This window comes from Dromaius novaehollandiae, chromosome 17 (genome assembly GCF_036370855.1).
Source record: "Dromaius novaehollandiae isolate bDroNov1 chromosome 17, bDroNov1.hap1, whole genome shotgun sequence".
Lineage (NCBI taxonomy): Eukaryota > Metazoa > Chordata > Aves > Casuariiformes > Dromaiidae > Dromaius > Dromaius novaehollandiae.
The window spans coordinates 6,190,487-6,208,412 of record NC_088114.1 but is presented as its reverse complement, the minus strand read 5'-3'; the positions used below and the strand labels follow the sequence as shown (position 1 = coordinate 6,208,412).

At 36.9% G+C, this 17,926-nt stretch overlaps 1 protein-coding gene and 1 long non-coding RNA gene across 4 annotated transcripts in view; one reads left to right on the top strand and one right to left on the bottom strand.

The window, feature by feature from the left end:
* The window catches only part of LOC112991761 (uncharacterized), a 44,542-nt gene extending 33,795 nt beyond the window's left edge, over positions 1 to 10,747 (top strand). Inside the window, exons 6-7 of the long non-coding RNA XR_010392043.1 lie at positions 4,684 to 4,825; positions 8,616 to 10,747. This is a non-coding gene — a long non-coding RNA (uncharacterized LOC112991761). The remainder of the gene's footprint in view (positions 1 to 4,683; positions 4,826 to 8,615) is intronic.
* Positions 1 to 17,926, bottom strand: part of GLT1D1 (glycosyltransferase 1 domain containing 1) — a 64,238-nt gene that overhangs the window by 12,835 nt on the left and 33,477 nt on the right. For 2 of the 3 annotated variants that reach the window (XM_026114489.2, XM_026114488.2), the window contains exons 7-11: positions 17,709 to 17,804; positions 16,559 to 16,608; positions 9,591 to 9,634; positions 7,879 to 7,999; positions 933 to 1,031 (exon numbers count right to left, since the gene is read on the bottom strand). In XM_026114489.2, coding sequence (XP_025970274.1) covers positions 933 to 1,031; positions 7,879 to 7,999; positions 9,591 to 9,634; positions 16,559 to 16,608; positions 17,709 to 17,804 — 410 coding nt within the window. Of the gene's footprint in view, positions 1 to 932; positions 1,032 to 1,200; positions 1,354 to 7,878; positions 8,000 to 9,590; positions 9,635 to 16,558; positions 16,609 to 17,708; positions 17,805 to 17,926 lie in introns of all 3 variants that reach the window. The other variant, XR_010392042.1, reaches the window with a different exon arrangement.

Here is a 17,926-nt window from a genome sequence, read left to right as displayed (position 1 = left end):
TTGTTAAAATTAGTGAACGTATAAAAGCCTATATAATTTAACAGAATGTTAAATTAAGTCTTTAGACAAGGAAAGAAGAAGGAAGGACAAGAAACTCTTTGTAAGACATTCTTGAAAGGGGGCTCTGAAAACTAGCTGTCATAGCCTTTCTCTTGTATTTTACTAATATAGGAACCAAGTAAGAAAAAAAGAAGTGAATTAAAGCCAAAAGGAATCTGTGTCTGAAGGCCATCTTTCTCATCATGTACAACTACCTAACAGCAAAGCCACAATGGAGGAAAATATATTCAAATGAAAAATCTCTAGAATTTAAATATGGAGTGCTCCCACTCTCCCCACTTTTACTTATCTGCACAGAAACTCCATTTTAAAACTCTGCTTGGTTCTAGTCATTAATTATTTTCTGACCTAGCAATATCTTTGACCTAATACTGCTTTATATTAACACTCAGTTCTAGAAATTATAGATAATATATTATCTAAAACTTCAGGCTTACAGTTCTCCTTCGGTTAGCTACTGCTTGTATAATACGAGTTTGCATTTCAGTTAACACTTGAAGGGAAATAGGACATACGCACACCATCTATCCTAAGGTTTGCTCATGGACCCTTCACAAGCAAAGTGCAACAGTTGATAGGATGTGAACTGAGCTCAGTGCGGTGGCAAGCTCTACAGTGGTATGGGCTAGACAAACATTCAGCAAGGCTGACACCTAGCAAAAGTTTAGTGAACTGCAAAGTGGACAACAGCAGAGCTTCAAGAAAGGCAGTCTAAGATTTGGGGATTTAGGAGAATCTGAGAAAAACTGCTGAGAGTATAAGCAAAGTATCCAGACAGACACAAGCATGTAATGGAAAATGAACTGGAAGAGAAATGGAAATGATATCTGGAAGAGAACCAAAGCTCATCTAAGGATTAGTTGTTTTGTTACCTGGGGATCCGAAAATAGCAGTCCTGTATCCTTATGTTTTATTATTGCTGCATTCCCAGGAATGTTTCTTGCCAGCACTGGAATGTCTAAATCCATTGCCTAGAGGAATGTGAAGAAAGGAAACAACACAGTTCATTAGGATTGTGAGACATAACTGATGAGAATTTTAAAATGAAAAGGAGACACACAGAATCCAGCTTCTTTCCCACCACTTCCCCCGACAGCCTAAAGATATCAAGTCTAATGTTATCTCCCATATGGAACTCACGGAAATGATTTCTTTATATTTTTGTCAGTCTTGTTACTTTGAAAATAGTATCAGAAGCAATGAATCTAGAAAGTCCAATGGCTGAGTCATCCTTTCTTCTGCTCCTCCTCATAGTGTGCAGAGTGTAGTGTCCATTGGAAGTTCCTGACATATCTTAAGGGGTTAAAATTAAGGTTCAGATCAAAGGTTGTCCCTGTAACTCCCACCATTACCCTGTACAGATGAGAAGATTAGTTAATAGCATAAAAGGCCAACTCTCCTCCACACAGATTACCTGTTCTTTTGCTCTATTAAAACACATTTCTCACCGATTTTCTACAACCTGTGCAAAACTGGAGAGAGGTGTGCAGCACCAGCCACAAAGATAACAGTGGAAATTTCTTGGCTCCTCCTCCTCAACTGTGATTCTTATTGGCCTTTCTCAAATAGGACTCTGGAAGGAGTTTGTCTTCTGATGACATCTGTTACCATAGCCTGTCTCAGACTTTGAGTATTTGGGAATGCAGGGAAGTATGCAGTGACACAGCTTCTGACTGTATACCAAGGAGGGGAGAGGGTGGGTTACACTTTCAGAACAGAACATGATTTCAGAACATATTACCTACAAAGTTGTTGGTATGGGACTCCTCAGAGTCTGAAGAAGTGGAATTTGATTCCATACAAACTATGGGCTGGATCAGATAAATAAATAAACAAACAAATGTGTGTATATATGTGTGTGTGTGTGCGTGCACATGTGCATGCATATACATACACTTGTATATGTATGTGCACATATATATATGTATGTGTGTAAAGATATATATGTATGTGTGTGCATGTATCATACATCTATATATATGTTTAAAAGAGGAGAGGAGGTGTGGGGTCTCAAGATGGTATCTTATCAGGCTTCCTACAGAATCAGGAGCAGATGTACACCACAGCATCCATTCACAGCCAGTACATCATCTGCAAGACACCTAAGGCCTGGCAACTTTTAAAAATACAGCTCGGATTTTGAAGAAACTAGTGGGCAAACCCTGGCCACTCAGTCCTATTACTCATAAATATTCTGATCTGAAATTTTAATTACTCTTGCTGAATTTGGAAGTCTTGAGATTCACTGACTTGAACCCAGAAGAAAACCCATATTGTACAATTATCATAGTGTCAAACAACAGAAAGAACTTCACTCCCCCAAATCTTCAATCTGTTTCTTACTGATTCCCTGTCACTTCAAAGAGAATGCATTTTTAATTACTGTCATTACACTCCCAGATAGGAAGCAATTTTCCATCAGTTTATGTAACAAAACTCCAAAACTCTAGGGAGAAAACCAAGAGAACACTTCACTTGCTTTTTTAAAATTCAGACAAAACTGGAGACAAAAGTACCCTGGCCTATAACGTACAAAACCAATTATGTTTTGCACAGTGAAGGAATGCTGTGACTTGGCAATATGTGCTAATAGGTTAAAATATACAAGAGAAACAATGTTTAAACAACCACTGCAGATAAATTTACTCTAGACATATAACTCCTATAGTCCTTCTGGCACAAACATCTGCTTTGCAGCAGTTAGCTCTAAAAATAATAATAACCCTTAATGATATAACCTGTTCTACACTTCACAGCAGAAACTACAGGGTCAGCTGGAGGTAATTCAGACAAATAGATTAATGAAATGAACTCAAACCAGAGTAAATAAATTGGCAAAAATAAAAACTACAGACCAGATTTCTGAATTTATCTACATGTCTAAAATTGCAGAGATAAATCTTTTTCACTAAAGGACATTTTGGTGAGGGAAATTCAGCTTTTGGTCATCCACAAATGATTTATTCATTTGCTTTGAATTTACTGTTAAACAAAAGGAAAAAAAAAGCCCTCAAATATGCTTTCCAAAGGTAGATTTACAAAAATTGTGATGATGACATCTACTTACCAGCCCAGCAAAGTTTCCAGCCCTCACCCAGCAAATATCAGATACCAGTTCCCTACTACACCAGACGGGATTTGAATCTGCAAGTTGAGGAAGTTGTTTTTGGCTCTGATTATCCAACTCTAGACCTAACATGGGGTTACCACAGAAGTATCAACACTTTAAAGGACAGCATTTCTGATTCATCTCTCTTTTCAGCGCTTCCTATTGACCAGTTTAAATGCCCTTGTGCTCAGTGTGCTGGCTGCTCTCGATCTCACTGAAACATGTCCAATGAACAGGGAATGAAAACATTTTACTTGAACTTCTGAACTGAAAATCAAGAGCTTGATAGTGGCGGAGAAGTGTGTCGGTGTTCAGCATCACCCACCTACGGCCCTTGGCCTCACCTTCTTGTATTTCATATTTGCTGTTCCTTTAAAAAAAACAAAACCATAGGAGTATTTCAGATCTGGCTACCTTCCGAACAAGTGATTGTCCATTAAAAAGAAAGTGTGTCATGAAAAATAAAAAGAAAGAAGGAAAGAAGGAAACCCACAAAACAGCAGAACGTTTGACCCCGGACTTGGCCGTCCAAACTGCCCACTCTGGACACAATAGCTATCCAGGAGAGAGAGAGGAGTTTGGATGCCAGCACAGTGGCGGCAGCGAACACTGCCATTTGGCTGCATACGAGCAGTGATAATCAAACGTGTGTATGATCACCTTATAGCAGTTTTGCATCAGACTGTACCTTATGGTGTGTTAGATTGTACCTAACATGCTGGCACAGTATTGCTGTGAAGACTGGACTGTAGCACCCTTCCCCCCCCCCCCCTTTTTTTTTTTCTTTTTTTTTGTTAGAAGATGTGTTCATTCACTTCTGCTTCTGAATGCTACATAGTTGATGTCTCATTAAAGCTGGCCACTAAATTTACATTTTATTTTCCATAATTTCTGAACTTGCAAGAGAAAGACATTCGTTCTGTCTCATGGAGTTGGACGGCAACAACTGCTACATCAAAAAACTTTTAAGGTCCCAAAACACATAGGTACCAATGAATTATAGCCACTGAAAGACACAACAGATGGCCAAATACATAAGATGAGGGGCTGGCTTTTTACCAGCTAGCCTTAAACAAATGGACTGTGCTGTAAATAATTACTGCATGAAGTGGCTTAGAATTTAATTTAGATACTTAGTCTATTTTTAAGCAGTAAAATGAATCTGTTGCATTGTTGAAAATATGTATAATTTATTGACCTAGGTTCCACAAATAATAGGGTAAAATCACATTTTATTCAGTTAGCCATCTGTTTTGCTACATTATTGTGACTGCAAATGTGTTTTAAAGCTATATCAGAAGGGTGCAGGCTGTAAATTTTAGCTTTGGAAGTATGTTGTGCAGTAAGCATTTCTAACTAGCAGTGTGGGGCTTACAGAGTAAATACAGTTTTTGTTTACTATTATGTCTTTTAGATTGTCCCTCATTTTCTTCCTCCTATCTTATTTGCGTCTTTTTTTTGGCCTCTCTTCAGCTTTAGTCCTCGATTACACCTCTTCATTTTTATTTTTATAGGTTTCTCTGGCTTCTGTTCCAAACTATAAGGCCTGTACTTCACATGCTGTCTAAGACTGGATTTTGTACTACAACGGAACAGAGACTGGCTATCTTCCTTTTCTATGATTTTTTTTTTAAATTGGCATTTATTTTTGTGAAGGTATAACAATCTAATGTTCTTTATAATAACTGAAATATTCTTTACAGCAGAGTAAATACTCTGATGAAATGGTGCTAAGGTTAAAACCTTTTGCTTTCTAACTATAGGGAAAATGTACAAAATTTTCTAGTAATAGTGCCTGTTTCACCATCACCTGCCCAGCAACATGCAGCACTCCTGAGCATTCTGAGGTTATGAGATATATTTTAAATGCTTGCCATAGTGCTTGTTTTTTCTTCTTTAAATGCCAAACAGAAAATAGATCAGTTACAGCAAAGATCTCTGAGATATCAGTACTAGGTGACAAAATAATTAATTATGATTTCTTGTTGTTTCAAACCTTAAGGCAGGTTTGAAATAGATATGATTTCATATTTCTCTCATGTTTATCTCATATTTATCTCATACTAAAAGCAAGCTATGTATGTGCTTAATGTTTATAGATTCATGACCTTGTTAAATTTTGAACTTCCAAGATGATGAGAGTTCCATTTTCAAATTCAAGCAAGATGTTATTTCCAGCCAAGGACCAAAAGATTTTTACACATAGTTTTCTGCCTTGTTAATTTAACAAGATCTTAGCAGATGGCCCTTCCTACTGTTGGCCTCCGGTAGGGACTTGACTTCATTAGACTGACACTTCCCCTGAGAGAGAGATTTTTACAGTAGGATATTTTATAAGCTTGTCATCAAATCCCACCATACAACTGTCTAGTGGATAGTCATACAATACCAAAATCCTTGTAAGTTTAGAAGAAGCATTCAAATGGGATGGAGTAACTAAAAGGGGAAGTTTCAGGTAGTTTCTCAATACATAGCTAACAACCCAGTTCTGCTTGTAGAATTGATGGGAGCAGCTCCAAAATTCTAACCTAACCTGAGCTTCCTCTTAATTCTCCAGGGTTTAACCAATAGATAATGGTCCAGCACACACCCATACATTCTTTACTGTAGTATTCGAGCAGCTCAGAATCAACAATAGATTTTATTCTTACATTTGCCACGTGAAAAATTATCCATATATTTCAGGTCGAAAACAGTGGACACAGGATTGATCATCTAATCTGTCCAAGATTGCACATGAAAATGCTGACCGAACTGGGAACTGAACTGTTGTCTCACTACATCTGTGCTGTGTCTGTTACACCTTCCTTCCTATAATGCAAGACTGCAGTGTGCGCCCGCCTTTTGTACATTTGCTTGTAACAGATATGCACCTGAACTAGCATGCTCAGGCTTCTGAAAGCATGCCAGCTCTCTTTTATCACTGCTACATGACTTCCATGATAAACTTGAAGCCATGAGTTATCATTTCAGAGATTAGGCTGTCCTTCCTCCACTATTCAACTAGGCTAATACAGGACTGAGGCTGGTGAAAAGAAATGGGTTACGCCTATGGGTATAGATTTATTTTTCTTCCTGTGAAGAGAATCTTCCTGAAGGAGATCATAATTTCCAAACAAGAATATGTAGCCTTTTTTTACAGCTCTCTATAATAATTCTTATGTAACTATATAGAGGTAGGTGCAGCAACACAAAACTTACCATAAAAGGTGAGCACCTACCATCCCACTCACCGATAGCCCCATAGTTCTGAACTGAATGCAGGACTGTTTGTGAGCAAAACATCATTCACAGAGCAGTTTAAGAGGCAGCACTGTAGCAGAACTAGCAGAAGAGTCTTACTTGAGAAAATACAGCAAGTGTCTCAACTAGCTGCTCACATCCTGGTGTACCAGTATAAAATGAAATGGGTAGTGGTAAACTGCGAGTTGTGACAGCTCGAAAGCTCACACTTTTCTCATCTGCTGACTTAAACCATGCCAAACACACTTGCACTTCTATTGCAGCGTTTCTGTTTGGGGTTTTTCTTTCTGTTTGGGCTTTTTTTTTTTCTTCAACTCCCTAGCACTCGCAGGAGGTTCATCAGATTGATTTTTGGTCAACTGTTGTTATGTGAGTAGTCCTGAAGGGAAGGTCTCCTCATGGAGGAGGTGACAGATACTTAACATTTACTCCTCTCAGTTACTGACTTAGTTGTGGCTGTGTACTGTGTTGGCACACTCCATTTCATCTCAACAACTACTTAACATTAAAAATTTGTCCAGCCCGCCACACTGATAACTTTGGAAATGTCACAATCTGTTGTAATTGTTGTTTCTATACAACCGTTGCTGTGAAACAGCATCTGCATCCACCTCTGAACAACTGGCATTTCGGAAAGGAAGCGCACATTTGCCATCTCAGCATCACCTAATTTTCAGAATTCTTATGCTGCTCACTTAGTGAGATCACTTATGAAGATCTTAATATGGCTGAAAAGCGTGCTGGAAATGCAACACGTGATTACTCATTAGAAACAGCAATGGGAGATTCACTATTAATACAAATCATGTAACAGTTTCTGTGATCATCAATGATAAACCAACATTCAGCAGCCACTAAGAAAACCAGAATAGTAAAAAAGGTCGCTGCCCAAAGAACTTCCATTTTAAGTACATTTATTTCTTTCCTAGAGAGCATTTGATACTAAGCAGGGCCCTGCTTTGACAGGTATGAAATAAACCTGGTTATTAATTTTCAGTACCGATGGCAAAAAAAATTAACTAAGCATGTCATTCATTCATTAATCATTTCAGAATTAAATAACCAAGTATAGCTCTTAGATTGCTTTGTGAAATGATATAAAAATAAATGGAAGTCTATTCTAGCAACAGTACAAAGAAGTAGACATTGAATCAAGAGTAGTAGCAGTCCCAGTAAATCGGAATAATTCTCCTATCTCAGGTCTGTAATGTTAATTTAACAGGACTGAAACAAGTTACATTGTGTCCTTTAAAAATAAATAACTAGACAAAACCACAAAAAACTGTCAGTTTAAGGGGGAAAAAAAACCCTTAATTATTAACAACTGTGAAAAGAAATATTTTAGTTTAGTCTTCACCAGCTTTGAAATGTAGACATAAAATGTTGACATGTGTTTCCCCTGATAAAAGGCTATTTCAGATTCACTGTAACCTCACTGAACACCTTCACTGCAAAGATGCAATTACCTCCAGAATTGCAGCAGACATTCCCTCTGAAATGGAGCTGTTCACCACAGCAAAGCACCTTTTCATAGCAGCATGAAGATCATCTTGTGACATCTCCTGTAACAAATGTACTCCAGGTGCCCTAGAAATAAAGCGCACACAATTAGGACACTTGCTAGCATGAGCTCTAAGAATTTTACTCCCTAAAACTTAGGGCAATGATGGAAGATGGCCAGAATGGTTCAGACAGGGTTCTGATGTTAACAATCACTCGCCCATGTGCAAGCCACTTCACCACATTTTTCTTAGCTTTCTATCTGTGAACATGGTTATAAACTTCACACAGGCATACCTCACTCTCTGTCACTTTGTTATCTGTTGTTCTGGAGCTTTATAGTCAATCCCTTAATACCAGTCTCTATTAACCACTGCCAGTCTCACAGATGAAGGCGCTCAGTTCAACAAATAAGGATACAACTTTCCCTTAAGAATTTTTGCAACAGAGGGAGGATACATGCAGCAATTTATGAAAAACACACAGTTTATATACATAGAGATGGTATGTATGATACGGAGAATCAAGGGGAAGAAGCAGGATCATCAGAATGATCAACTGCAGGAGATGTTGACTTTTCAGAAGCTGTTGTTTTGGGATGGACTGTGGTTCTTAAAGCTGTCTTTTGCTTCCTCTTTTAGTATAAGCACTCTTGCTGTCTCTTTCTGAATGGTTACATTTGTATTATTTTCATCTTCCTCAGATTAATCAAGATCAATCAAATCAAGGGCAAAGGACAGAAAAACAGGGTAATAAGGTCTTCAGTCTCTGATGAAGTGGCTGAGCTCTTTCAGACTGGTGATCAGTTTCAAGAAGCCAGAATCTCCTCCAGCTCATGAGCCTGCTCCTGCCTTTCCATGAGGTCACTAAGCCGGATGTGAGCATAAGTGCATCTGACCCTAAAACTAGCTCCCTGTGAACTTGACCTTGCTAAATGTTGCTCTTCTGACTCTACAGTATGTAACACATATATCTTCTGTATCTTCTGTAGACATAAATAACTATATCAACTGCAGTATCAAAGCATGATTACAGGAGACGTTTTCCATTAATAGCCTGAAAGGAACCAAGAAAAATATTCTCTCTCTGAAAATGGAATTGGAAAACACATATTTTATGCAGATTTTAACTCTGAGGCATATAACCGATGTTAACAATCAGAGAAGGTTGTTCTGCTCTAGCCAGGCAACTCGATGTACTTCAGGAAAAAAAAAAAACAAAAAAAACCCAAAAAACACTCTGTTCTCTGAAATTTATACCCTTCAATTAGGAGGCGCATAAACCAGAGATAGAAAAAAACGCTACTCAGGGTTATCTTGTCCCCATACCCACTCACCCACCAACAGCATGCAAAAATCTTGCAGAAGTCAAGGTAAAAGAAAGAATGAAAAGGCCCAAAAGAATAATAAGTATAAATAATACTTAAATCTAAATCAGATGTGATTGAACACAAAACATGAAGAGATCTACTGGTTATCTTAAAATTTAAAATGTATAGAATATCTGGTCCGAGAACAGTATATGCCGAATTATCAGAACACATTCGTTAGTCATACAGAGAGTAGTGCATCTACGTTCATTGTATATACAAATGAGTGTTTATGCACATGATCTAAAAAGCCAGCCAGCCAGCAGCTTTAATTTGAAGCGGATAAAAGGCATAAAATTAGCTTCTTACCTTTTAACTTTTTCTTTGACTTCACTTGTAAAAAGTGGATCAACCTTGAAAGAAATATATACACACATGCATATGGCACTACAGCATACATTTGAAATACCCAGAAGAGAAAAACAAATATGCATCAATTTTAGCACATTTTTGCTAAAATTTAAATGCATGAGTAAGGTGAGCTTTAAAATTACACCAGAGAGAGGTAATTCGGTAGAGTAACTTTTGATTCTTAGGACGAGTGCTCTTGTGAGTGACTGACACTTGGAAGTGACGTCTCGCTAGGGATGTTAGTGCTCAGGATAGCACATGTGAATTGACCACTCCACTCGTAAAGTTTTACGTGGCTACTCTTAATTCAGGGTAGCTTTGGGCTAACCTCAAAAGGGAGGTTTCATTTCTTGTCCTCTGACATCGCTCTGGCTGCAGGTTCTAATTAGCTGCAGATCTACTTAAAATGAATGAAGGATCAGTTTCCGATTGCTCTGCTAATGCAGCCATGATTCCAATAACTGATCTGACAACTTACTAAGTGAGGAACAATGCACTGATGTGGCAAGTAATTGTCCCTTTATGTACGGGGTAACCAGCATGAGGAAGGAAAGGGACTTTTCAGGCTTTAGTTAACACAGGAAGCAATCTGCATGTAAACTGAGACAGTCAAAAAGATTTTATGCACATAATGCAATTTGCTTGAAAATTAATAAACACAAACTTACACAAAATAAGCTAGAATTATTAAAAAATTGTTTAAGATGCGCAATTCACTCTAGCAAGTTTATTTACAAAGCTTAACTAAGTCTATTATTCTCATTTAACACATTTTAAAAAAATAAACAGAATTTGGAAATCAACTAGACATGAAGAACAGCACTGGACTTGTTTTTATTACGGCAGACTGAATATATTAGATTAATTTATGACAGGCTGCACAGCACACAGCAATTGAAAGCACTGGGGACAGCATGGTTTATTTTTTTAATGCATGCTAATGTGTTATTTCTTTGTTACAAAATACAAGACAGAAAACAGTAACAAAACAATTTAGAAAACTTTCCGAAAAAAAGTCAGAAGTGATTTTATAGCTATGATTGTGTACTTTGAACAGAAGAATAATTATGTTATGAAACCTAGGGCTTCATAAATCAAAAGATTCAAGCAATTCACTCTTGCACTCTAGAATGAATTCTTATTGCATATAAAAAACAAAAGGCTCACATAACTGCTTTAGAAAGTATTTTCAGTAACAGTGTGGGAGAAAACAGGTGCCCTTTCCTGAAGCACTACCTAATACTGGCAAGGGAGTATGATAGCGACCTATACTGTAACCAATATGCCAATTCACAGGTTCCTTGGATATTTTACATTGAACTTCATGGTTGCTATTTCTACATAAACACATTTTCAGCTTTCTCCCCAAAGTACTATTTAAATGCCACGCTCCTCTTATGAAGAACTATACTCTGTTTCCATTGAAATCAATGGAGTACATGCAAGTGATTTAATGAGCAGAGAGATACAGGCTTTTGCTCTTCTACCTTTAGAAGTATGAAAAAAAGAAGTATGGCCTGTGACTCATAAAATTTGTAAGATATTAATTTCTATCCTATCTATTCCTGTGGAAGCCAAGAAATTGCCATCTGTCAACAGGCCTTTAAGCTGTATTCTTCTGTTGGTAGATATTTCAAGAAGTCTGGCCTGAATATGCAAATACAGTTAAAATTACTTTCAGGATGGGTGTAGCAATACTTGGAGATGCAACAGTGATCCCTGAGAGTTTCAGGGGGGAACAGTCATCTAACCACAGTCTCAGTATAAGAGAAAATTAGATACAATATAAGCTGCTCAGTAACTTGGAAATGCACTTCAAAGACATGAATGCTTCCTAAGCCAACTGACTATGGCAGGATGCCTAGGAACTAAGCACATTCTCAGAAAAAACTATGCAAAAGACAGGCTTATTTCAACCCAAAGTATCTCGATGGTCCAGTTCCTTCTATAGGTAGAGGGGTGTTTCCTGCCATACTTTCGTGTGTTATCTATCAATGTACCAGGCAAATATGCTCATAAATTATCTATCATTTTTTGTTAAACAGTCCTTTGTGCATAGTTCTTTAACACAGAGAAAGTCTTAGAGAGCTACACATTTCATCAGAGATCAGAGGAAGGCAGCTTGCACAGTATGAACAGTTTCTATCAGAACAGACGAGATGACACATGGATAATGCAGTGGGTACACAGCAAGAAACCACACCTAACAGGACCAGGAATCCTATTAAGGAAGGTCTACTCTGCTGACAGGCAAAGAAACATCTGAGATACGTTTGACACTGCAGAAAGTCACGGATCAAATGTTGTCCAAAGATGAAGGTTCCTGTTAAGCGCAGGACCTACAGTGATCAAAATCTAGGGGACCTTCTACAAACACACTATGCTAAATTGCTGTGAATGCAAACTGAAGCAATGGTACAGAAACATCTTCATTATAATGTTGGAATTACTGTGGCCATCTAAGCTTTGTAGAAAGAAAAAAACAGGTCTTAGTGTATTTAAAGTTCTGTCAGAAAACTGCCCTGAGTAACAGAGTCAAAAGCTATTTCTGCAAACATACTCAATACGGATAGGGAGTCTGCTCGGTATCTGTGATTTGCAAGGGTTTGACAGTATCGCTGGGAAAGGAATCAGCTTTATTCACAGCAGCAGGTGACCCCACATTATAATTTTTATCTGTTCAATTGTTGAGCAGGCTCAGCAAGTGCGAGTGTCCCCAGAAAAACACAACTGCTGTCTGCAGCAGAACGCAATCTGCCTGCAGCAAATGCACCAGAAGTTTAGGAACCTGACTAATATACTGAATTCAGCCATTCTACACCAGCTTTTTCATACTTCAGAAAATGTAATGTCTTCTGATCTAACCTGCAGCACTATTACTTCAATCTGGGACAACTAACAACTTGCCAAATATATAGTTTTCAGTCAGTTGAAACAAATTGGCAAACTGGACCTGTATTAGCAAAACTTTGTCTGAAACAAAAATTGACAACTCATTTTTAAAATATTGAAACAGTTAATTTCAATATTTCTAACACACATTTCAGTTGAAGAAAGTTTTTCTTGAAAACCAAGGAAACAAAAGGTTAGAAAAGTTGTCAGCATAACAGTGGAAGTAGTCCTTTCCTTTTAAAAAATATCTCAGTGAGTAGGACACTTATTTAGGATGTAGCTGGCAGAATTTCATATTCCTCTTCAGGCTACAGAATTTTAAATTTTATCATTGTCTCCTATCCGACATTCCTAATTATTGTGCTGTGGGATATTCTGGAGCAGAATACAGACTGCTTAAATATTATGTGAACAAAACAATAGTGAAGAAAATGAATTTTCTAAGAAATAAGAGGTTATGTTCTGAATTAGGCAGAAAATGGATTTGCATCCAGTCTTTTACAACATGACTGATGAGCCTGCATTCTGGTTTACTGAGTAAAAGAAAAGTGACACTGTGAGCAATGCTATTGTCCTAACTCTTTGTTCCTTTGGCTTTTATTACACATGACCAAAAGTTAACCATTCTATTATGCACCAAATGAAACCTCCCACTTGACAGGAAACAATTTTTTTGGTGAAAAAGACCTGTAATATTTATTTTTAAATTTCAGATTGATCCAGACCAAATCCTTTCCAATTTTAATTTTCTTTGTCCATCCATTTTCAAAAACCTGTGACTTATATTTCCATATTTCTATTAAGGAGGTACTGGATTCTCTCTAAGAAAATATTAATTAGCTATGCATCCTGATCACTTGCATGCCCAACATCTTATCAGAATTCTAAAATCTGTAAATAGAACCTAATAAATAGATTAACCTATACATATATATATATATATATATATGCATCTGTGTGTGCATTCCTGTGTGTCTAAATTCATACATATGTAGATACAGAACTACTGTTATCCATGTTCACCAGCAGAAAGATGCAAATCGCTGTATTTGGTAATGCTCCCAAAGATACCACAACAAATCAGTGACAGCCAGAAACAGAACTCATGCTTCAATAGTTCTAGAGACAGGAAGAAATCACTACCTTTGATCTACATTTTTATGAACAATTAAGTTTCAAGTGTAGATATTTTATGAAATCATAAGCTCAGACATTTATGCAAAATTTATTTGTTGCATTGACTACTTGTGGAAGTGGGGTTAAGGGTCTGTTATTTGCCAAGCGAGTTGCAGGATGTTTTTACATACAAAGGAAGTACCAAAACCCAAGTTTATAGACACTGACAAGGCAGTTAAGGCAAAGTGACTAGGACAGAGTCCAAGTTACTGAAATGCTGTCATGATGGATAGTGCGGAATTACTTAGCATAGCAGAATACTGTGGGGTGTATGCCATAGAAACGGTTGGATTAAGAAAAAAAATAAAGGCTGTATATAGGAACTACTTTCCAACACTGAAGTATGTTTGCACGTGGAATATTTTTCCAAAAAGCGGTGAGAGTGCCATTAGCTGTTCCATTTTAAAACTAGCCCAGAAAACATATAGTAGGTAGCAGTCATATTTATAAGGAGATGGGCTACATGACCTGATAGGTCCTTACATCTCTGGAGGCAGATATTCAACTAAAACTGTCTCAATAGGCATGGAAAGAAGTTGGACAGCTGAAAAATAGCTGTCAATGAAAAACAGTATCATTATAAACACAGCAATACTCTGTACTGTCTACAAGAATGGTTAAGAATTACACAGAGCATACAAAGTGGGCTCCAAGAGGTTACCCAACAGCTGAACACAAGTTCTGTGGTCTTAACTTTTAAAAAGTTTTATAAGCTTCTATTCGTGGAATGTAGACATGCTAAAAATTAGCTACTGTTTCAAATTACTTCATTATTTAAAACAGAAATGGGCAAGAAGAAAATTGGAGCAGGACATAAATGCTAAAAGCGTTACATTATACAGGACCTAATCCTGAGACAATCGTGCCTAGGAAATGCAGGAAAAGGCCAATAATCTAATACAAGCAAAGCAGAAAACAGCATGCGGGCTTTATTCTTTTTATTCTTAATTAATATTATTCTTAGTGTATTCTTTTTTAATATTCATAATAAATATCACTTGCTTCACAAGTAGTGAAGCAAGTAGCTTCCTTTTTCAGAACTGTTCAGTCTGGCCACTTGCTAAAAAGTCATCATACTTGATTTAAAAATCATTCGGAGGCTGGTGGGGGGGAAAGAGGGCGATTGTTTTTCATGTTTATCTTCACGGTTTTTGAACATTTAAGCCCACATTTTCACTTCTTCCTCCACAACTAGGAGAACAAGATAATTTCATGATAATCATTGTGATAGTTGTGATTTTAAACTCTTTCAGGAGCCAGGACTTCATGATAAGCAAAACTTTGCTGCAAAACTCATGATAAAATTCTGAGATGGCAATCCGACCATACGTTTTACTCAAAGAGAGTCAGCAACCAAAAAAGAGCTGCCATTTTACAGATTGACCCTGTTGTGAAAAATAGAATTAGAAGTTATAACTTTCTAACATAGATGTCAAACAGGGTCCTTATAATCCATGGGAAAAAAAAGGAAATCAGACATGAATATTAGCCAGCACTTGTACTAAAACATGCATAATTCATTTCCAAGAAATGACGTCAGATTAATCTGAGGTTTGGACATATAAGGACAACTCTGTTTTTTGATTTTTTATTTTTGCTCAACCCCACCTCCTCTTTCAGACATCTGTAACCCAACCTTTAGTGCAGACTCCAAATATGAAACAGAGTTCACCTATTTTATTTGTCAGCTCAAGTTCTGTCCTTGCTGACTGGTGTCAGACAGAAACCTAACATCATTTTGCACCTGCTGACAACTGTTAATTGTGTACAAATTCAGACTGCCAGAAATGGCATCAAAATCTAAATGGAATGGAACAAAGACATGTACTTCCACATGAACAAAAGATGTAAGAATGGAAATAATGAGCATGTGATATCACTTCCACAGTATTAAAAGTTCTGATTAACAATACTTGCTAAAAATATTTTTAGATGGTAACTGTCGCCTTTCAAAATATTTGATAGGCTTGTTTATAAGTTACTCATATTGAAATAGAAATATCTGGTATTGAATTTGCAAGAGATCACATTTTTAGTGCTTTCTGATTTTCTAACAAACTTCATACTATCCAACAGGTATAAAGAATCTGGTTTAAAAATCCAAATATTTTTACACTTTTTATCTTCAAAAGCTGGTTCTGTAGTCAAATGTAACACTAAATGCTTCAGTCTAAGAGACCGCAATCAATGAACAGCATTACCAAGTGATACACGTGAACTAGATACAAAATTAAGTACTCTAAATGTATCTTTTACAAAACTAGCCCAAGCCCTCGGAACAAGAAAATTCACTATCTGTAAAACAAATCTTCAGTTGCTGTAAACTCTTTAGCTCTACTGATGATAGTTTCCATTAAAAAAAAAAAAAAAACTTATGTGAACAGAGTTGGGCAACCTCAGTGCATACTCGCTTAGAAACCCCTCTTAGCTGCTTTCTCTTTTATCACACAAATTATGCTAAGTGAATGTTCTTCGTACTCAGTGAGTCAAATTCACACGCAGCGCAAGAGAGAAATAAAGGTTGGAGTCTGAAGCCTACATGGTCCATATACCGGAGACACGGTACCAGAAATGTAAGCTCTGCGAGGTACAAGAAACACTGACCGCAGCTTCTCGGCTGATAGCAGAAACGTGAACTTTGGAGAATGCAACGCCAGTGTCTGTTCCCCTTCCACAGTTAAGACTTGTTGAGAGCAGCCTTTAAAACTATTAGGTTTGTACCTTGTTATCTTTATAAAAGTTAGAAGTCCTCTGACTCAGGTTCCATTTGGAAAGAATTATGGTAGTCTCTCTTATGTAAGTAAATGGAGGTATTTAGTAATTAAACTAATAAATTAATAATTACAACAACAACTTACTGCAGGTCCAATTATGCCCAGATGGACACTGGGTTCCTTTCTGTGCCAGTCTGAAACAGAATAGGAGAATATTTTTTTTACTAATCACAATTAATCATTTTAAATACTAATATTTAAAAGCACACAAAATAGTCTTCTTCCTCTGAAATCAATGTAAATAACTGCATGAATAAAGCAAGTATCATTAGCCAAATATTGTAATATCACATAAAGGACTGAATACTCAGAATTCAAATGATTAGCATGTCTGAAAGTTAGTCTTTAGCATTTCTGCCTCATGCAGTCTCTTATGATTCAAGGGTTATTTAACTAAGCTCAGATATTTTCAATCATCTCAAGAGAACAAGGCTTTATAGAATGCAGTGACTCTGACCACTAAACCAAAATGATTTGGATTTTTCCTCCTTTGTGAAGGAACATGTGGAAACAACTGCAACCTTTACAATTAATACTTATGTTATCACGAAAGCAAGAGAAATCTGCCATTCCTCAAATACCAAAATAGACCCCTAGCACAAAACCAGTTACTTGCTTTTAATAACCTACATTTATTATTAATCATTAGAAGGTGGTGAAGGTGTACATAAAAGAATAAATTGAATAGTTTAGGCTAAATTTCCAACTTGGAATATCTGAACCTTTTACAGCCACAAGTTCAAAACCTGGCAAAATGTCACCCATGTGACTATGAGAAAAATTCAGCCTAGCGTATAGTACTGAGCCATAAAGATGGGTGGTAAGATTTGCTCGTAACTTTAATGGTATACCTTAGCACACGTGCAAACGAATGCACCAGCCACAGGGCAATAAGATTAAAATCTTATTTTAAAGTAGGTGAACTCTTCTTCTGTCTTCCATTAATATTGTATGCAGCAGCAAAACACTTTTGCCAACAAGTAAAAGCACCGAATATTGCTTTGATTTTAATGCTCTGTCATTCCCAGCAGGCAGCAAAAGACACATTACAGAAATAACGTGTGGAACAGATCAATAGTTACATAAGCATTTCTTTTTTTAAATATAAATATAATATGATGTTTTTTGCAATGAATAAAACAGCTTACACCAAACTTATAAACAGTAAAAGAAATGCATCTGAATGAAATGCATGCAGGGACAACATAAGAATATTCAAACAGCAGGCACCTACCTGAAAATACATCTACTAAATACAGAGGATCTTTGATTCTTCGAAGTCCACATATCAGAAGAAAAATGTGTAAATTGTCCACATCTGTAGGAATGCCTGAAAAAAAGTATTGTAAAAGTCCGAATGCAGATAGCAAAGTTAAACATCTTCAAAGTAATTGTTTCATGAATGAGCACATACAACAGGACTTAATAACAGCAATAATATAGGGTGGATTC